General features: G+C 47.4%; 1 protein-coding gene across 1 annotated transcript in view; it reads right to left on the bottom strand.

Annotated features, from left to right (window-relative positions):
* Nucleotides 1–1,526: 1,526 nt before the first annotated feature.
* Nucleotides 1,527–22,081, bottom strand: part of LOC100074529 (protein-arginine deiminase type-4-like) — a 37,484-nt gene continuing 16,929 nt past the window's right edge. Inside the window, exons 10-16 of the mRNA XM_029065955.2 lie at nucleotides 19,743–19,850; nucleotides 18,400–18,554; nucleotides 15,746–15,890; nucleotides 14,241–14,364; nucleotides 12,074–12,144; nucleotides 8,642–8,800; nucleotides 1,527–2,052 (exon numbers count right to left, since the gene is read on the bottom strand). Of these exons, the coding sequence (XP_028921788.1) occupies nucleotides 1,819–2,052; nucleotides 8,642–8,800; nucleotides 12,074–12,144; nucleotides 14,241–14,364; nucleotides 15,746–15,890; nucleotides 18,400–18,554; nucleotides 19,743–19,850 (996 nt within the window). The 3' untranslated portion in view covers nucleotides 1,527–1,818. The remainder of the gene's footprint in view (nucleotides 2,053–8,641; nucleotides 8,801–12,073; nucleotides 12,145–14,240; nucleotides 14,365–15,745; nucleotides 15,891–18,399; nucleotides 18,555–19,742; nucleotides 19,851–22,081) is intronic.

The raw sequence follows: 22,081 nt of genomic DNA on the forward strand, positions 1-22,081 counted from the left end.
CCAAGTTGAGAGCTCTGTGCCAACCATCCCCAGAATAGACAGTCTCTAAAGCAGTCCACACAAAACTCGGCTCTGCATGAGAGGGTGGAGCGGGGTTTGCAAAACCATAATTTATTTATTGACATTAATATCTGTTTCCCCCTCTAGACTGTAAGCTCATTGTGGGCAGGGAATGTATCTGTCTATTTTTGTGTTGTACTCTCCCAAGCTCTTAGAACAGTATTCTGCACACAATAATAGTTCAATAAATACCACTGTCTGACTTGCTCCCTTTATGCAACCCGTCTCCCAGCCCTACAGCCCTTATGTACATATCTTTTAAAGTTTAAAATTTTAAAAGTTTAGAAAGTTTAAAAAGTTTAAAATTTAAACTTTTAAATTTATGTTAATGTCAGTCTCTCCATCTAGACTCTAAGCTCTTATGGATAGGGAATGTGTCTGTTTATTTTTCCATGTACTCTTCCAAGCACTTAGTACAGTGCTCTGCACGCAGTAAGCGTTCAATAAATACAACTGACTGACTAACTTCATTAACAGCATAGGATGGGAAAAAGGGCCTGAAGGGCTCCCAGGGCTAGTTAGTTGCCCTATTTATGACCCCTAGATTCTGTAGAATGGTATCACAGATGATCAAACAGAATCAGCCTATCTCTGGGATGAAGGTCAGTAATGAAGAATAACCACATTCCTGCACCACGTGCAGAATGGCTCAATTTGAGGAATGTAGTTCTTATCTCACGAAGAGTGGGGGTTAGACATCATAGAATAAGGACAAACCCAAACATCTGGACCGTGGGAAAAAAACGGTACTTGGTCAGGAGGATACTTCCCAAGACGATTACACCCTGAACTCCTTCACTCTATTGTTATACATACGAAGCTCATGCCTGAACCCCTCTTTAGAGTAAACCGGCATGGCTTTTAAAAATACGCTGCTTACCCTTTGGGGGGCCAAGCCCCCCGCTCCGGCAGCTGCTTTGCAGAACCTTTGGTTTCCCTCTGCTGTCTGGAGCGTGAGCATCTACTCTTCCTACTCCTGAATGAATCAACAAAGTACCTACCGGTTGTCAACTCCGTGCGGTTGCTCTAACTCTCCGGTATCTTTCTGAAAACCTGTTACGGGAGGTGAGCTTGGAATCGGTGCATGTCCCATCTCGAACCTAGGAGAGGATCAGAGGGTTGGAAGGATTTGAGGACCAAGGAGGGAATGGTAGAGAACGGAACTGGCTCTTCCAACAAACCGATCACGATGGGAGGGAATGAAATGAAGGAGAGGAGAATGGGGGTTTGTCCATGGAGCCATTTTGGCTCCCGGCTCCACACTCTCCCTCCTCACCCAATCTCCCCCTGTGCCCCTCGCTCCCAGGTCCCGGAACTTCTCCTTCAGGGCATGGAGTGGGCAGGGGGGCCCCATCGCCGCCCGCGCAGGGAGAGTCGGAGTGCTCCGGGCCAGGCCCAGGCCCCAGGCTTCATGCACCTGTTTGGCTCTCACCCCCGCAGCCTCAAACAAAGAACCTCCACCAGTGTGCTTCTTGTGCGCTCAAGCCTTTATTAGCGATTGTGAAAACTAGTCCGGCTGCTCAACGATACCGAGAGTGATCTGTGGGCTCCTCACACTGACTGGTTTTCTGCTAGAAGTCGGCGGGGTTGCTCCCGAGGCCTGAGTCCCGGGGCTTACGGGAAGAGGTGAGCTGTTGGCAGGGACGGGCGGGGGAAAGCGAGGCTGCCAAAGCTGAAACCCAGCCACCACCTCTCTCATTTGCCTTGCTCCAGATGAGGCTGCTGCTTCCTGCCCGGGAGAGGGGGTTGGGGGCCGGCTCAGGGGACCATGTTCCACCACTTGAAGGAGAAGGGCTTCCGGCGGACGTTGGTGCCGCAGTGGACTTCTCCATTCTCTACGTGGTAGGTGGAGAAGTCGTCGATGAAGGTGCAGTCGAGTCCCAGCGGCTCCAGCAGGGATCGGACCTTCTCTTCTAGGCAGCAGTGACCGTTGACGATGGGCCCGAAGGGCTTGGGGATCCCCAGGTATTTTCCCAGGACCACCATGTTCACCTGCAGCGAGGGGAGAGGCAGAACAGAAGAACCCAAGAGCCGCCGTCTGAGTTCATGCCCCTGCTGCCCGCTAAAGTCAACGGGGCAGAGATTCTCTATTAGTAGTCAATCAATCAATGGTATTTATTGAGCACTTACTGTGTGCAGAGCACTATACTAAGCTCTTGGAAGAGCACGATACAACAGAGTTGTAGACTTTTTTTTAAGGTATCCATTAAGTGCTTACACTTTTCTAAATGCTGGGATAAATACAAATTAATTAGGTTGGACTCAGTCTCTAACCCACAGTCAACGAAAGAGGGAGAACAGGAGCACTGAGGCACAGTGAAGTTAAGTGATTTGCCCTACGTCACACAGCAAGAAATTGGCAGAGCTGGGGTTAGAGCCCAGGTCCTCTCAGTCCCGGACCCATGATTTTTCATCTAAGCCAGGCTGATTCTCACATTCCCTGCGTAAGTGCTGTGGGACCGAGGGTAGGGTGAATACCGACTCCCCAAAGAGTATAGATCCAAGGGCACAGACGAAGCAGCATTGCAGGGACCTGGGGCCTGGGTGTTGAGGCCCACAGAAAGAGCCTGCAGGGTATTAGAGCTTACTCTCTGCCAAGCACTCTGCTAAGCACTGGAAGTGATAAAAGATAATCACGTTGGACAGAGCTCCTGTCCCACATGTGGCTCACAATTTAAGTAGGAGGGAGAACAGGTATTGCATCCCAATTTTACAGGTGAGGAAACTGAGGCTCAAAAAAGTCAAGTGGCTTGCCCAAGCAGGCAAGAGACAGATCCGGCTCCCAGGCCTGTGGGCTTTCCTCTAGGCCACGCTGCTTCCCAGCTGTTTCTAAACGCTTGGGAGAATACAGTAAAGTAGACACGATCGATGCTTTTCAGGAGAATCCAATCCAGCCGGAGAGATAAATGTGCCTCATTTCCAAGGCTAGCTCCTTAGTTCCAGGGTGGATAAATTCATCCTCAGTAGACTGTACCCTAACCTCTCAGCATCGAACCTGGAGAGTTTCCAGTACTCTACCAGGCTCGCCTACGGCAGCGTGGCTCAGTGGAAAGAGCACGGGCTTTGGAGTCAGAGTTCATGGGTTCGAATCCCGGCTCGGCCACTTGTCAGCTGTGTGACTTTGGGCAAGTCACTTAACTTCTCGGTGCCTCAGTTACCTCATCTGTAAAATGGGGATTAAGACTGTGAGCCCCACATGGGACAACCTGATTCCCCTGTGTCTACCCCAGCGCTTAGAACAGTGCTCGGCACATAGTAAGCGCTTAACAAATACCAACATTATTATTATTATTATTACGGAAGGAAAAGTCAAGCAGAGGCATACCCATTCCATTTCTAGCTTGGACAGTGTCTAGCAAGTGGAAAGCAATCTGCTATAAGTCAAAACTTATACTGAAGCAGCGTGTCTGAGTGGAAAGAGCCCGGGCTTGGGAGTCAGAGGTCATGGGCTCGAATTCCGACTCTGCCACTTGTCAGGTGTGTGACTGTGGGCAAGTCACTTAACTTCTCTGTGCCCCGGTTAACTCATCTGTAAAATGGAGATTAAGACCGTGAGCCTCACGTGGGACAACCTGATCACCCTGTATCTACCCCAGCGCTTAGAACAGTGCTCTGCACATAGTAAGCACTTAACAAATACCAACATAAAACTCACCTGTGCTAGGGGAGCAGCAGCATGGGAGAGAATCGAGGGCAGAGACTCACGTTGACTGCACGGAAGAAGGCAGTGGTAAACCCCTTCCGTATTTTTACCAAAAAAACTCTAAGGAAATACTACCAGAACTAAGGCAGATGGAGCTGGGGCGTTCTGGGAGAGCTGTGTCCATGGAGTAGCTATGGGTCGGAAGCGATTCGACAGCATAAGACAAGACTGTACTGAGGGCTATTTGATGCACTGTCCTGAACGTGGTGCACAGGAGAAAACTGCGGAAAAGAAAGAAAAGTCCCTCTTGGCTTGGCTTACAATCTAATGGAATGATTTGCCAGGTTGGCTTGAAAATAAAGGAAAAACATGCTCCCATGGCCTTTTTTAATAACAACAAAAAGATACGCTCCCTTTAATGGGAAGTCAGCTCTTTTATGTCAGGGGAGTAATGTTTGGTTCTTCACAGTCACTCACCATAAGCCCTGGAGTAGAGAAACAGCATGACCTAGTCTAAAGAGCCCAGGCCTGGGTGTCAGAGGACCTGGGTTTTATCCCGGCTCTAATGCTTTTCTGCTGTGTGACCTTGGATGGGTGACTTAATCCCAGCTCTGCCACCTGTCTGCTGGGTGACCTTGGGCAAGTCATTTCATTTCTCTGTGCCTCAGTTACCTCATCTGTAAAATGGGAATTGAGATTGAGCCCTATGTGGGACAGGGACTGTGTCCAGCCCAATTTGCTTATATCCACCCCAGTGCTTAGTACAGTGCCAGGTACATAGAAAATGCTTAACAAATACCACAGTTATTGATTATAATTATTATTAACTTCTCTGTGCCTCAGTTCCATCACCGGATGGACATTCGATACCCATTCTCCCTCCTACTTAGAATGTAAGGATCCATGTGGGACCCGATCAACTTGTACCTACTCCAGTGCTTAGCACAGGGCTTGATACAGAGTAAGTGTCCAACAAATACCACAATTATTTTTGACAGCTTCACATAGCCCAGGGGTAGGAACAGCAAGATAAACCTGACCCCGGAGGTGCTCACCGGGCCAAAATGCCATGAGAAACTGAATGGCCACAGGATATACTCACCAAGTGCTGCATCGGAATTTCCTACAGATTTTTTGAATGATCCCTGCCATCTCTTAAAAATGTCAAAACATCTTCTATAGGTGCTTTGGTGGCATTTCTCGTTCACCCCACCTTCAGTCCCACAGCACAGATACATTCCGTATCTGTAAATTATTAATGGCCTTAGACCTCTCTAGTCTGTAAGCTTGCTGTGGGCAGGGAATGAGTGTCAGGTCTGTTATACTGGAGTCTCCCAAGCGCTTAGTATGGTGTTCTGCACACAGTAAGTGCTCAGTAAATACCATTGATGGATATAGGTTTACTCATCTATCTGTGCCTCAATCTCGTCTCTCTCATTTCCATCCCCTTTCTCACACTATTTCCCTGACCTCAATCTCCCTCCCCAACCAAAACCGGTCATCATCAGCCCTCTCCATCTTCAAAGCCCTCCTGAAATCCCACCTCCTCCAAAAAGCCTTTCCAGATTCATCCTCTGCAACTCAAATTGCATCAAGCCCCCAGCCATCTCTACATCCTGTGTATTTATTTATTCCCATCCCTAGCACTTTGGCATAATAATAATAACTGTAGTATTTGTTAAGCCCTTCCTATGTGCCGGGCACTGTACTAAATGCTGGGGTAAATACAAGCAAATCGTGTTGGAAACAGAGCTTGTGTCCCGCATTAGGCTCACAGTCTTAATCCTCATTTTACAGATGAGGTAACCAAGGCTTAGAGAAGTGAAGTAAATTGCCCAAGGTCACACAACAGGCTAGTGGCAGAGTCAGGATTAGGATCCAGATACCTCTGACTCCCAGGCCCAGGCTCTATCAACTACGCCATGCTGCTGGTATATACGCTTATTCAACGTTTTATTTCTATTTCCTTATTAGTAAGTACTTTTTTTGTCTTCCCCATTAGAGCACAGATTCTGAGTGAGTGGGGAACAGGCCACTTCTGTTATGTATTTCCTGAGCACTTAGTGCAATATATTGCACCCAGTGAGTGCTCAATCAATATCACGCTACAACTATTATGAGGAAATGAGGCCGTGAGGAAATGACCTTGTAATGGCATTTTCTGGGAGGTGATCAGGGAGAGCACTGCCGCTTCCTGGTCTCTCAGGAGCCTCTGTAGCACCTATCACCATCATCACCATCTCCAGGAGGATCTGTTGAGCCTACTATGAACAGAGAACTGTACCAGCCTCTTGGGAAGATACAGTAAAAGTGGGTAGTCTAGTCCCCGCCTTCAAGGAGATTACAGTCTGCGGAGGGGGTAGGGCACAAGCAGACACAGAGAGTACACAAGCAATAGAAAACAAGAGTAAAAGAATAGGCCCCACTGATGAAAAGAGAAGCAATCAATCAGTGATATTTATTGAGTGCTTACTGTGTGCACGGCAGTAAACTAAGAGCTCGGGAGAGTACGACTTTAACAATATAACAGACACATTCCCTGCCCACAACGAGTTTACAGTCTAGAGGACCAAAACTGAAATAATGGATATATTGATGTAAAGGTGGCTGAAGGGATTAAATGACCAGAGAGGTGGGGATTATGTATCTCAGTCTTGTCTATCTTGCCACCCACCCCTAGCCCACATCCTGCCTCTGGCCACCCTCCAAAAATTAGACAATTACTCTTCAAAGCCTTACTGAAGGCACATCTCCAAGAGACCTCCATTGACTAAGCCCTCCTTTCCTCTTCTCCCACTCCCTTCTACCTTTATTTATCCCCCTTCCAGCCCCACAGCATTTATGTACATATATGTAATTTATTTATTTTAATTTCTGTCCTCTCCTCTAGACTGTAAACTCTTCATGGGCAGGGAATATGTCTGTTTATAATTATACATTATATATTATATGTCTGTTATAATCGTTTATAACAATTGTTATATTGTAGTCTCCTAAATGCTTAGTATAGTGGTCTGCAAATAGTAAGCTATCAGTAAATACAACTGAATGAATGATTAGTGGGAAGGTCTCATAAAGGAGGAGGCTTTTAGAAAGGCTCGGGGTTTGAAGGTGCTTTGTGGAAGGTTTTTAGGAGAGCAAAGGAAAGCTGTGGGCTTAGTGAAGCTTCAGGAAGATGATCCGTGCTTTAGCACATAGTATAGATTGTAGGGGGGAGAGGCTGGAGGCTGAGAGACTGAAGAGGAAGCTAATCCAGTAGTCTAGCAGTGATATGACCAGAGCTCGTAAATATACTGTAGTGGAAGAGTGCAGATCTGGAAATCAGAGGACCCGCGTTTGAATCTAAATCTGCCACTGGCCGGGTGTGTGACTGTGGGCAAATAGCTTTACCTTGCTGCTCCTCAGTTTCCCTTTCTACAAAATGTTGATCATAATACCTGCCTTCCTACTTACCCCTTAGGGTTGCTGTGGGGGAAAAATGAGATAAGTAATGAAAGAAGCAGCATGGCTTAGTGGAAAGAGCACGGGCTTGGGAGTCAGAGGACGTGAGTTCTAATCCCGCCTCCGCCACTTGTCTGCTGTGTGACCTTGGGCAAGTCACTTAACTTCTCTGTGCCGCAGTTACCTCATCTGTAAAATGGGGATTAAAAGTGTGAGCCCCAGGTGGGACACCCTGATTACCCTGTCTCTACCCCAGCGCTTAGAACAGTGCTTGGCATGTAGTCAGCGCTTAACAAATACCATTATTATTATTATTGTTATTATTAATGTGAGGGGGGGCCCTGGAAATTAAAGAGCTATGCAAAACACTGATTGGAAAAATCCTTGAGACCAGGGATATTAATCCCCATTTTATAGATGAGGTAACTGAGGCACAGAGAAGTGAAGTGACTTGCCAAGTGAGAGAGCTGAGATTAGAACCCAGGTTCTTCTGACTCCCAGGTCTTTCTGACTCCCAGACCTGTGCTCTTTCCAGTAAGCCACACGGCTTCACAAGTATGGGGAGTTTGGGGTTTAGGAAGAAAGATGTCGAGTTCTGTTTGAGACTTGAACTTGTAGTATCAGAAAGACAGCCAAGCGGAAATGTCCTGGAGGTAAGAGGAGATGCAGGGTTATATGTCCGCAGAGAGATCGGGGTAGAGGGAGGTGAGCAAATGAGCTCCCCGAGAGAGAGAGAGGATGTAGAATGAGAATTGTTAGAGGATCCAGAACAGAGCTCACAGGTTCCCCAAAGTCAAAAGAGGAGAGTAGTTTGGAAGCCATTTGACAGGACTGAGAAGGAGCGATCAGAGAGGCAGGAGGAGAACCAGGTTAGTGCTCTGGCAAAACAGAGTACCGGTAGTTTTCTGAGGAGAAAGGAGAGGTCCGCTGTATCAAATACAGAAGCAGCATGGCCTAGAGCAAAGAGCATGAGCCTGCCACTTGTCTGCCGTGTCACCTTGGACAAGTCACTTCACTTCTCTGGGCCTCAGTTATCTCATCTGTAAAATGGGGATTAAGACTGCAAACTCCATGTGGGACAGGGACTGCGTCCAACCTGATTTCCTTGTACCTAACCCAGCATTTAGTACAGAGGCTGGCACACAATAATTGCTTAACGGATACTGTAAAAAAGTACAATAGGGATAGCAGAGGATAGGTATGAAGCGGAGTCTCTTGGGCTATCCCAAGTCTCAGTCTCAAGGCACAACTGAGAAATAGAGGAAAGAAAGGACTTGTCCAAGAATAGGCAGGTAGAGGTAGGGCTGGGATAGGTATTTATATCTCTCTACTCCAAACCACTGTACTCTCCTTCAACTCTCATGACCACAGCACCCTGTCACAGGCCCAACCTCCGCAAAAGATCATAGCAAACACGTGGGCTTGCCAAGAAACAATTTACAGAGTGAGCCATGTGCATCCAAGATGATTCTCCCCTCCCCTCTGCCACTTTCTCACCAGGTCTGGGAAGAGAGCTTCTGCTTTGGATGTAACTTGGGTCAAATCTCCTGGGCTCGGTACTTTCTGGAGCTTGAAGAGCTGTGGGATATCAATGATATCTTCTTCATCCAGACCCAGCTCCCATTTTAGGACACCTCTGTTCCAGTTGATGCAGCTCTGGGGAGGAAAAAAACGTTGGTATTTGATATTTGTAAAGCGCTTACTATGTGCAGAGCACTGTTCTAAGCGCTGGGGTAGATACAGGGTCATCAGGTTGTCCCACGTCAGGCTCACAGTCTTAATCCCCATTTTACAGATGAGGTCACTGAGACACAGAGAAGTGAAGTGACTTGCCCACAGTCACACAGCGGACAAGTGGCAGAGCCGGGATTCGAACTCATGACTGCTGATTCCCAAGCCCGGGCTCTTTCCACTGAGCCACACTGCTTCTCTAGAAGCAGAAGAGAAGAAGAAAGGGGGGGGGGGGGAGGAGGAGGAGAGAGGGAGAGAGAGTCACTTAGCTTCTCTGTACTTCAGTTACCTCCTCTGTAAAATGGAGATTAAGACTGAGTGTCCTTTGTAGGACAGGGACTGTGTCCAACCTGATTGTTTGTATCGACCCCAGGACTTAGTACAGGGCCTGGCACATAGTAAGTGCTTAACAAATGCCATAAATATACATATATTTATGGAGAGAGAGAGAGAGAGAGAATGACTACTGGAGGCATAACTGAGAAAAAAAGACAGTTTAAATGACCACCTTTAGTAGTAAAGAGAAAACAGTAAACAACCTAAGAGCCAACTTAGACAAAATTATCCAACAGGACAGTGTCTAATTCCCAGCGCTTATTACAGTGTTCTGCACACAGTAAGCATTTAATAAATACTATTACTATCACTACTGAGGAAAAGACCCAGTTTTTCCTAGGAGATTCTGCCTCTTTCCCTCCCTCTCATTTTTCTTCCTTGGGTCTTTATATAGGACCTTGTTTTCATTTTCTGGCATTCATTTCCCTCCAGGGTTCTGAGGTACCACTTAGCTACTGCCCCTGGAATTGTTTGCGACTCTTCCTTTAGCTCAGGTCAGAATGAGATGGGGGAGGAAATAATATAAATCGTATTATTTGTTAAGAGCTTACTCCCTGTCAAAAGCCCTGGGATAGGCTCAAGATAATCAGGTCAGACACAAGGCCCCATCCATATGAGGCTCACAGTCATTCATTCATTCATTCAATAGTATTTATTGAGCGCTTACTATGTGCAGAGCACTGTACTAAGCGCTTGGAATGAACAAGTCGGCAACAGATACAGTCCCTGCCGTTTGACGGGATTACAGTCTAATCGGGGGAGACGGACAGACGAGAACGATGGCGATAAATAGAGTCGAGGGGAAGAACATCTCGTAAAAACGATGGCAACTAAATAGAATCGAGGCGATGTACATTTCATTAACAAAATAAATAGGGTAATGAAAATATATACAGTTGAGCGGACGAGTACAGTGCTGAGGGGATGGGAGGGGAGAGAGGGAGGAGCAGAGGGAAATGGGGGGAAAAGAGAGTTAAGCTGCGGAGAGGTGAAGGGGGGGGCGGTAGAGGGAGTAGAGGGAGAAGGGGAGCTCAGTCTGGGAAGGCCTCTTGGAGGAGGTGAGTTTTAAGTAGGGTTTCGAAGAGGGGAAGAGAATCAGTTTGGCGGAGGTGAGGAGGGAGGGCGTTCCGGGACCGCGGGAGGACGTGGCCCGGGGGTCGACGGCGGGATAGGCGAGACCGAGGGACGGCGAGGAGGTGGGCGGCGGAGGAGCGGAGCGTGCGGGGTGGGCGGTAGAAAGAGAGAAGGGAGGAGAGGTCGAAACACAGCTTTTGAATCCCCCTTTTACAGATGAGGAAACTGAGGCCCAAAGAAATGAAGTGACTTGCCTGAGGTCACACAGCTGAGGGAGGGGGGGAGCCGGGTCCCCAGATAAACAGGCCCGTGTCTTTCCCACGGGCCGTTTGGCTGCCTCAGGGCCCAGCTTCATTCCCCAGCCAGTTCCAAAAGTGAATGTCAAGAAAGAGGTACATGAACCCTTAACCCCCGGCGGCCAGGGAGGTGCTAAAATCAAATGTTGGTGCTAACCAGTGTAACTTGGATAAGAGTTCAACACCCAACAGTCCAGACTGGTTCAGCCCACGGGCCGGGGGGATCTCATAAATGTTAATGAACAAGCCACTTGGCAGCAGATGCCACCAAGCCGGTTGTGTTATCTGGGCATCGTTCGCACTAGCTCATCCTAAACTTCCCACGGCCGAAGAGTCAGCGGAGCTGGGAAAACACCATGTCAGCAGTCCCTCCTATCATTGGCCTTAGGGGAGAGCAAGGACCATCACCACCTCAAGTGCTAAAGATTCCCAACGGCTTTTAACCCTGTCCCTCGCAGCTCCTTGAGGTTTAGGTAATGTCACTGTTTATTATTGTATTGTACTTCCCAAGTGCTTAGTACAGTGCTCTGCACGCAGTAAGCACTTAATAAGTATGACTGAATGAATCAATGTCCTCTCCATCAACAGGGTTTCTTCATCTCATGCACTCATGGGAGATTTATCCTGCAAGACTTCACTAACGCTGCCTTGTGAGAAGCAGTGTGATCTAATGGAAAGAGCATAGAGATGGGAATCAGGGGTCCGGGTTTTAACCCCAGCGCCACCACTTTTTTTTATGGTATTTGTCAAGTGCTTACTATGTATCAGGCACTGTACTAAGCACTTGGGTAGATACAAAGTAATCAGTTTGGACACAGTTCATGTCCCATTTGGGGCTCACAGTCTTTAATTCTCACTTTACAGATTTGATAACTGAGGCACAGTGAAGTTAATGGTTGCCTAAGGTCACACAGCAGATAAGTGGCAGAGCCAGAATTAGAACCCAGCCCTCTGATTCCCAAGTCCACGATTTTACCACTAGACTACTTTCCTGTTGGTTGAGCTTGGGCTAGTCACTTCACTTCTCTGTGTCTCAGTTTCATCATCTGTTAAATGGGGATTCGATATCTGTGCTAGCTCCCCCTTAGAGACTGTGAGCCCCATGTGGGACAGGAACTGTACCTATGTTCATAACTGTACCTACCCCAGTGCTTAGCACAGTGCCTGGGGCTTAACAAGTAGCACAAGTTATTATTTTTGGGGAAGATGCCGATTTTGGTCCTTCACCATCTATTAAAGAGTTCTGGTTAGAGCTAGTCAGTAATAGTGTTAATTCTTCATTCAGTGTTGTGAGATTTCCCAGGCCTCTCTGCTCCTATACCTGTAATTTATTTATATTAATATGCTTGCCCACTCCCCCACTCTGCACTCCCCAGACTGTAAGCTCGTGGGCAGGGAATGTGTCTGTTATTATATTGTACTCTCCCAGTTGTTTAGTACTGGGCTCTGCACTCAATAGGCTCTCAGTAAATATGATTGAATAAATGAATACCTCCACATAGTCATTGTGCTGGCTCAAGGTTTCATCAGACAGAATGTCATCGATTGTCATCTTTTTCTTTCCTGAAAGGAAAGGAAACAAAAAAAAGAAATGAAAATAGGTTTGCTGAGCAGAATTGCCCACTCATTAATCCTGCAGACCCTGCTAAGTGGATAATAGTCATGGTATTTGTTAAATGCTTACTATGTGCCAGTACTAAGTGCTGATGATTGGAGAAGGCTTCTTTGTCCCTTTTAGAATCCATCTCAGCCTGTTGAGTCAGTAGAGGAACCCAAATTCCAATCTTTGGACTGGAGACTAAACTCTTAATTCAGAGGTTAAAAGTCCTAAAAAGAAAACCCATCAGAGGAGTTGTTCCTAGGGTGGCCCTTCATCCGGTTTTCATCTGGTCTGCCCGTTGTCCGGTCCAGAGCTGGCTCCAGAGGCCTTTACACGTCTGTTTTTCTTTTTTCTTTCAGCCCCCCATCTCCATTCGCCCCGGCTCCTGCCCCCAAAGTTTGTGGCTTACAAGCCACGCACTGGGAGGGCAACACAGTGACTCTGAAGAAGGGGGATCAGAGTCCCCTCAAGAAGTAATCTACGTTCGGGGAGCTTGAGCACATTTCTGTAAAGCGTGCCAGGTTCCATGCATGTTAGCGTCCAGAATTCAGGCAAACAAGGAGAGGCGGGTCTAATTATTTCCCATTTCCAACCTCTGTGGGATGTGCAGGGCCCATTTTTGTTCATCCTCCCAGGTTCTGATTTAAGGGTTCATGAAGGTCCAACTGGGAAGTGTAAGGGTTTAGAGCTGGGGTTACCCAAGCCCAGAAAATGTACATCATCTGCCCAAGGTCACCCAGTGACATCATGATGCTGACAGGCCCCTGGCCAGGGGCTTCAATCATCAAACAAGTGGCTTGAGGTTGGGAACAGGTCTCCAATTAGGGAGACAGAACCAAATTAAAAGCCATCGGTCAGAGAGAGCAAAATGGATGGCTGTAGCCTGAATTGCAGAGGAGTCTGTTATAAGGGGAAATTTCCAAACAGGGTGAGGACATGGCTGCCATCCCTTCCGATTGCAAGTCATGCATCTAACGCAACCTCCATCCTCGATCTTGTCTTACAGAAGGAAGAGAGGCCGAAGCGGTCACAAGGGGATGGCTTGACCTCCTTCTCGATGGCGATGCTTCCAAGGCGCCAGCGTTGTGTCTGTGGGGTCTTACTGGGGTCTGTGGTGTCTTCGCTGTGGGGTTTTTAAATGTCTTTTCCAGTGGTCCAAGCCTGCTGAGTCAGACCTATCATTACCAGGAGACTCAGGGGCCCTTCAAACCAATGTGTTTGAAAGAATGATTCATTTGCCTTGCCTCAGAATCCACAGACTGACCCTGACACAGCACATAATAATAATAATAATGTTGGTATTTGTTAAGCGCTTACTATGTGCAGAGCGTTGTTCTAAGCGACATCAGACCTCTAGAGGACTGGCCCGAACTGCTGGCCACCTGCCAACCTGTCTGTGGGCCCTGGGACAGGTCTTGGGTTCAGACAGGATGACTGCAGGGACGGGGAGTGGAATAGAGCCCCAAGACTTGGTCTGCAGGGTAAACTCCCACCTAAATGGGGGGGGCTCACGTGAGGATATAACCTCACCAGAATATATCCAGCCCACCCAAGCCCCAATCTAATGTCACTCAATCCTCTACGCTGACAAGTGATCAAATTCACCACTAATCACCTGGGGATATTTTGTCGTTTCCATCGCCCCAGCCGCTGGACTTTGTTTTCTACAGAAGCTCAGGACAAGTCATTCACTTTCACCTGAACTCTGAGCTGAAAACTTCACTGGAAGATAGCAGTGTTGCCTAATAGATAGAGCATGGGCTTGGGAGTCAGCTGAACCTGGGTTCTAATGCTGGCTCCGCCGCTTGTCCGATGGGTGACCTTGGGAAAGTCACTTCACTTCTCTGTGCCTCAGTTACCTCATCTGTAAAATGGAGATGAAGACTGTGAACCCCATGTGAGACATTGACTGTGTCCAACCTGATTAGCTGATATCTGTTCCAGAGCATAGAGCACTTCGTAAGTGCTTAACACCACCATTAAAATACCATTAAAAAAAAAAAGAAAAAGCCTTAATTAGCTTTACTGGAATAAAAGAATCAGAGGAAGGAGGATGTACCAATGAGAGAGAGCAGATATTCGCTAATCCCTTCAAACAGCGCGGCACTGCCATATCCCTCTTCCTGCTTCTCCCGCAAGAGCTGGAAACAGGAGCTGGGGCTGGCCAAGAGCAGCCGGAAACCCTGGAGGCAGGAGAATCTTAGGTCAGTGAGCAGTCCCTCAGTGTGATTGCTTTTGTGGCTTCCCCAGGGCTCAGTGTGTGGAGAAGCAGCGTGGCCTAGGGGGAAGACCACAGGCCTGGGAGTCAGAGGACTTGAATTCTAATTCCAAATCTGCCACCTGTTTGCTGTGTGATCTTGGACAAGTCACTTAACTTCTCTGTGCCTCATTTAACTCATCTGTAAAATGGGGATTAACTCCTGCACCCTCCTAGTTGGACTGTGGGATAGGGACTGTGTCCAACCTGATTAACTCTTCTCTACCCCAGTGCTTAAAACAGTGCTTGGCACATAGTAAGTGCTTAACAAGTACCATAATTATAACCCAGAAACCAGTGTCCTGAGCTCAGCGTCTGGGGATGGTGACAGTTCTGAGCCCAGGAGTCCAGTCAAGAAATGGCAAGGACTGTCGGGGCCGCCACTCACCCTCCTGACTCGATCTCTGCCTCTTTGGTATCCTTGAGGATCTGTGGGGAATTGTGGGAAAATCCCGAGGCTGATTTCAGACCCCAGGCCTCATTTTTTGATCCACGTGATCCGCCCCAAGTATCTGTCGCCAGAAGGAACCCAACAAATGAGAGGGAAATCTATCTAGAGGAAAAGAAGCCGAGAGTTTTCCATAGTCTGGTGAGCCCCGGTTACCACGGACTACTTCGAGGCTCTTCCCACACTATGTGAAAACTATGCTCTGCCTCAAAATGCCTCCCCCGATATCCTTTCAGGCTGCCTCCTTGGTGTAACTCTTTGATATCATAATAATAATGTTGGTATTTGTTAAGCGCTTACCATATGCAGAGCACTGTTCTAAGCGCTGGGGGAGATACAGGGTAATCAGGTTGTCTCACGTGAGGCTCACGGTCTTAATCCCCATTTTACAGATGAGGTAACTGAGGCACAGAGAAGAGAGGTGACTTGCCCACAGTCACACAGCTGACAAGTGGCAGAGCCGGGATTCGAACTCATGACCTCTGACTCCCAAGCCCAGGCTCTTTCCACTGAGCCACGCTGCTTCTCTATCATGTGCACTTTATCCCTTTCTCTATATCATGTGCACTTTGCACACAGTAAGCGCTCAATAAATACGATAAATACGACTGACTGACTGAATGAATGTGCCTCTCATAGTGCTTGATTCCTGGGGGTCAGCAGGTACCACGCTTGCCTTGCCCAAGCTTGCCTTGCTGTGTCAGATGATTTCAGCTCTGTTAATCCAACATAGGTCAAGGATTTAGTCTTGAGCTGGAAGGCCGGGTGGGTCGGGTTGAAAAGCCGCCCCTCTCCGCCCTCATTGCCAATGACTCCTGCTTCCTTCCCTCCCGTGCACCCCCAAGCAGGGAAACGGTACCTTCCGGTCCTGGGCTGGGACGAAGCTCACAAACTCATCCACGTGGCCCACCAGCAGCCAGCCGGAGAAGAGTTCCACGGGGGCCTGCACTGTCTGAGCGTAGAGAAAACTTCGGAGGACTTTGATCAGCTCCGTGCCCTTTGGTCTGGCAAAGGGAAATGCCCAAACAGGAACACCATTAGAACTCACAGGGCTGGTATGGAAACCCCCTCACCACCCCCGACCCAAAAATGGGGGTCTCCTGGCCCCAGACTACATTTGTGGAGATCTGAAAGTGGAGGCAGCATACTGCAGCCCTCATGAGTTGCGAGGACTGGACTGCCTCGAACCCCTTCCTCCCCCTCCGCCCCAAGCAGCCCTCGGATCTCGAAATGGCTTTCCCCAGATACGGAACGTCAAACCGAAGCAGATCTGGATCCACGAGAAATTCGGGGCCAGACTACCTTATGAGACTTAGCATCTGAAATCACCACCCTCTCAATCTCATTGTACTTCTTAATGGTCTGCGCTGTGGGTTGTGAACAGTTTCCACAAGGAACAGGAAGAAGCAGCTGTTATTTGCTATGCCCTGTTCTCATCTCTTATTTTTGACCTCTCGCCCCAACCCTCCTTCCAGACTGGAATTCTGTCCCTCTTCATATCAAGTGCTTGGGTGAGCTAGAAGTGCCAGAAAGAGGGGAGTAGAGCGAGGATGAGAGAGACAAATGAGATAGACAGAAATCAGAGAAAGCCTCTTGGGGGAGATTTGATTTCACATGGACTCTGAAGATGGGGAGAGTGGTATCTGCCACATCGTCGTCATCGTTATTATTCTTATAGTATTTGATAAATGCACGGTTCTCTGTGGGCAGGGAATGTGTCTGTTTATTGTTGTATTGTACTCTCCGAAGTGCTTAGTAAGTTGCTGTGCACACAGTAAGCGCTCAATAAATACGACTGAATGACTGAACATGGCCTAGTGGGAGGCAGAGGATCTGAGTTGTAAACCCAGCTCCACACTTGTCTGCTGAGTGATTCTGGACAAATCGCTTAACTTCTCTGTGCTTCAGTCTACTCATTCTGATACGGGCAGGGAATGTGTCTATTTATTGTTGCATTGTACTTTAGAGCTTAGTACAGTTCTCTGCATACAGTAAGCACTCAGTAAATACGATTGACTGGCTGATTAAAATGGGGATTCACATGCACAGGCACCCTCCTATTTAGACTATGCGCCCCATGGGGAATGGGGACTGTGTCCAACCTGATTAGCTTGTATCTACCCCAGTGTTTAAAACAGTATTTGACACATAGTAAGCACTTAATACATAGTAATAATAATGTTGGTATTTGTTAAGCGCTTACTAAGCACTGGGGTAGATACAGGGTAATCAGGTTGTCCCACGTGAGGCTCACAGTCTTCACCCCCATTTGACAGATGAGGGAACTGAGGCATAGAGAAGTTAAGTGAATCCCCATTTTACAGATGAGATAACTGAGGCACAGAGAAGTCAAGTGACTTGCCCACAGTCACACAGCTGACAGGTGGCAGAGCTGGGATTCGAACCCATGACCTCTGACTCCCAAGCCCGGGCTCTTTCTACTGAGTCACGCTGCTTCCGTAATAATTATAATACAAATTATAACAATATAGCAGACCACCACTCTCCTCATCTTCGGAAGTCACATCTCCTTCAGGAAGCCTTGCCTGATTAATCTCTCTCTCTCTCTCATCTTCCCACCCCATTTCCACCCTGGCAATTCTAGGTGAGTACTGATGTACTCACCGCTCCTCCCTCCCCCTCCCCCCCCCACAGCATTTAGGTACAGGCGGTGTAGTGGATAGAGCATGGGCCTGGGAACCAGAAGGTCGTGGGTTCTAATCCCATCTCTGCTACATGTCTGCTGTGTGACCTTATGCAAGTCACTTCACTTCTCTGTGCCTCAGTTACCTCATCTGTAAAATGGGGATTGAGACTGCGAGCCCCACGTGGGACGGGGACTGTGTCCAACGTGATTTGCTTGTATCCACCCCAGTGCTTAGTACAGTGTTTGGCACATAGTAAGTGCTTACAGAGCACCTAACAAAATACCACTATTATTATTATCTTTAAACTCAGTAGTTACCACTCTGTGCAATTTAATTTAAAGTCTGTCCTGTTACAGTCCCTTAGAGAGCAGGGCTCATGTCTCCTAAATATTATACTTTCCCAAGCACTTAGTATAGTGGTCGTCAGAGAGGAAGCATTGAGAAGCAGCGTGGCTCAGTGGAAAGAGCCCGGGCTTGGGAGTCAGAGGTCATGGGTTTGAATCTCGGCTCTGCCACTTGTCACCTGTGTGACTGTGGGCAAGTCACTTCACTTCTCTGTGCCTCAGTTACCTCATCTGTAAAATGGGCATTAACTGCGAGCCTCACGTGGGACGACCTGATGACACCGGCTCTCCCCCAGCACTTAGAACAGTGCTCTGCATATAGTAAGCGCTTAACAAATACCAACATTATTATTATTATAAAATACTATTGATTGATGTAGGGAACATGTCTGTCAGCCCCATTATATTGTAGTCTCCCAAACATATAGCACAGAGCTCTGCACATAAGTGCTCAATAAGTATCATCGATCGATTGATTGATTTGGGGAAGAGGAGGGGGAGGGAGCCTCCAACCACCCCACCTGGAGAAGATGCTGTTGCCAAAAATGATTCTCCCCAGGGGATACTCCTTTCCCCGCACGGTTACCGGGGGGCTCACATCCAGGTTGCCAAAGGTGTCCAGGTTGGAGACAATGCCATCCTTTGGTTCCCGGGTCACATAGCCAAAGTCCGGGCCCTGGAGGGAAAATCCAATCAGTACCGGCCAATCAGCACCAGCCAAGCCAGGGGAACGGGCCTCTGCCAGGCAGAAGCCACAGAGAGGGTCTTTATGCCTCCCTTCATCGGGTTGGTTGGTTGCAGGGCCCAAAAGCCTAGCCTCACTAGCCCAACCAGTCACTTCCTGCTCTTTTCAGTCAAGTACACCCATACCCCAGGATCTGCACATAATCAGTTCCTCAAAAGCCAGGGTGTCAGGCCCACAGCATTTGTGTACACTTATTTATTTATCTATCTATTTATGTATTTATATTCGTGTCTGTCTCCTCTTCTAGACTGTAAGCTCACTGCAGGCAGATAATGGGTCTGTTCATTATGTTGTACTCTCTGAAGCACTTGTATAGTGCTTTGTACACAGTAAGTGCTCAATAAATATAATTCAGTGAATACATGAACCATCCTATTGTGGTTTCCCAAACACATAGATGTAATATGTTACTTTCTTGTTCCTGATGTAGTGAGTGAACCCTTCAGGGAATTAAAAGTTCACTGCAGATCCTTCCCCACCTCCCCTCTTCCTTTTTAGCACTTCAGGCCTCTAGCTTCAAAAGACTGAGCCTCATGAAGCTAACTGATATCTGCTTCTAAAAGAAGCAGGGTGGCTTAGTGGATAGAGCATGGACCTGAAAGTCAGAAGGTCATAGATTCTAATCCCAACCCGCCACTTATCTGCTGTGTGGCCTTGGAAAAGTCACTTCACTCTCTGGGTCTCAGTTATCTATGAAAGGGGGATTGAGACCGTGAGCTCCCTGTGGGACAGGGACTTTGTCCAACCTGATTTGCTTCTATCCACCCCAGTGCTTAGTACATAGTAAGCACTTAGCAAGTACTATTATTATTATTATTATTATTAATCCCGGCTCTGCTACATGTCTGCTGTATCACCCTGGGCAAGTAACTTAACTTCTCTGGGACTCAGTTCCCTCATCTATTAAATGGGGATTAAGAGTGTGAGCCCCACGTGGGGCAGGGTCTGCGTCCAACTGGATTAATTTGCATCTACCCCAGCGCTTAGAACAGTGCTTGGCACATAGTAAGCACTTAACAAGTACCACAATTATTATTATTATTATTATTATCTGATCTATCCTAGATGGGATAGTGGGGTCAAGGGTCCATTCGATGGAAATTAACCCTGGTCACTTACCACCACGTGTTTCAGAGAGAAATCTCGCAGCCCCCTGTTTCGCGGGGAATCAAAGATGACAGGCATTGTTTTGTGAGGAGCCTGGATGTAACCGATCTCTATCTCGTCCTGGGAAAGGGACAGAAAGAGGACTGTGATGAAACCAGACCGATTGGGTCATGGTGGGAAATTTTGTGGGATGCAGAGGTTGTTTTCAACCCCTGGCCTATAGCCATTCTGGACCTCAGGAAACAAGTCAGTGGGAATTATGCTCCCACTTTCTACAAACATTTGCCTAAAAGGAACCCTGCCCTCAGACCTCTTCCCCCATTTCTGTTCCAGTTTCATAAACTTAGAGGGGGGGATCTGGGCTGGAGGAAGAAATGGAAAGAGACTTAAAAGTGATAATAATAATAATTATGGTATTTGTTAAATGCTTACTATGTGCCAGGCACTGTTCTAAGTCCTGGGGTAGATACAAGATAATCAGGTTGGACACAGTCCCTGTCCCACATAGGACTCACAGTCTTAATCCCCATTTTACAGATGCAGAAACTGAGGCACAGAGAAGTTAAGTGACTTGTCCAAAGTCATACAGCAGACAAGTGGCAGAGCGTTCTCCATCTTACAAATCGACTCCCTTCACCTGCTATTGCCATCTGGCCCGCCTCATAACTCCCACTATCCCCTTCTATCTATATTTACTATCAATCCTCCCAACTCTGACCCCTTTGCTCATGCTATTCCCCTGGGCTTGGAAGTCGTCTCAGAGAAGCAGGGTGGCTCAGTAGAAAGAGCACGGGCTTGGGAGTCAGAGGTCACGGATTCTAGTCCCGGATCTGCCGCTGGTCAGCTGTGTGACCTTGGGCAAGTCACTTCACTTCTCTGTGCCTCAGTTACCTCATCTGTCAAATGGGGATTAAAACTGAGCCCCACGTGGGACAACCTGATCACCTTGTATCCCCCAGAGTTTAGAACAGTGCTTTGCACATAGTAAGTGCTTAACAAATACTACAATTTTTATCCTCAACCCCAAATCTGCCAGCCCACAGTTTTCCCTTCATCTTCAGAGTCCTCCTAAAATCCCATTTCCTCCAGAAAGACCTCTCTGATTAATTCACAACATCCAAATCACTTCTACCCAAACAGCCTCTTAGTATTTCTTCTTATTACTATTACAATCATTTTCATTGGTAATGATATATTGTCAATATCATCAACGATAATAATGATCCAGGGTTCTAGGAAACACTTACTATGTGCCAAAACATTGTGCTAATAAAGAGATTGAGGCCCAGAAAGGTTAAGTAAATTGCTCAAGGTCACACAGCAGACACTGGGGCAGAGTTGGGATTAGAATCCAGGTTTCCTGGCTCCCAGACCCACTCTCTTTCCACTAGGTAACCCAGCCTCCCTATTTACAAATTTCTTTCCCATCCTCACTACAAATGAACATACGTATGTCCAGTTGAATATTCAGTGATTTATTCAGCTAATTTCTTCCTCTTATATCCGTGCTACTTTCCCGTTGTATCCTTGTTCTTTCTCCTGTTCCCACTATTTGTGAATCATATTCTTGCCTGTCTCGTTCTCCCTTGAGATTGTAAGATCTTTTTAGGGGAGGAAGCATTTGTCTTGCTTCTGTATACTCATCCAAGCACTTAGTTGCATTTAGATCTGTATCCTCTGGGTACTTGGTAGTCACCCCACCTCAGCCCCACAGCATTTATGTATATTTTCTTAATTAATGTCTGTCTCTCCTCTTAGTCTCTAAGCTGCCTGTGGGCAGGGAATGTGACTACCAACTCTGCTAAACTGTACTCTCCCATGAGCTTAGTACACTTCTCTGCTTACAGTAAGAGCTCTGCGTACTCCAGTCTGATTGGCTTTTATCTACCCCAGCGCTTGGTCGGTGCCTGGTCAGTGTCTGGTGCATAGTAGGTACTTAAAAATACCATTAAAAAAACCCCCAAAGGGTAGACTGTAAGCTCCTTATGGGCAGGGAATCTAATAATAATAATAATGTTGGTGTTTGTTAAGTGCTTACTATGTGCAGAGCACTGTTCTAAGCGCTGGGGTAGATTCAGGGTAATCAGGTTGTCTCATATGAGGCTCACAGTCTTAAACCCATTTTACAGATGAGGTAACTGAAGTGACTGGCCCACAGACAGCTGACAAGTGGCAGAATCAGGATTCGAACCCATGACCTCTGACTCCCAAGCCCGTGCTCTTTCCACTGAGCCGCGCTGCTTCTCTAATAATGATGGTATTTGTTAAGCACTTACTATGTGTGAAGCACCGTTCTAGGCACTGGGGGGGAGGATACAAGGTGATCAGATTGTCCCACATGGGGCTCACAG

The sequence above is a fragment of the Ornithorhynchus anatinus genome, chromosome 5 (genome assembly GCF_004115215.2).
Source record: "Ornithorhynchus anatinus isolate Pmale09 chromosome 5, mOrnAna1.pri.v4, whole genome shotgun sequence".
NCBI lineage: Eukaryota > Metazoa > Chordata > Mammalia > Monotremata > Ornithorhynchidae > Ornithorhynchus > Ornithorhynchus anatinus.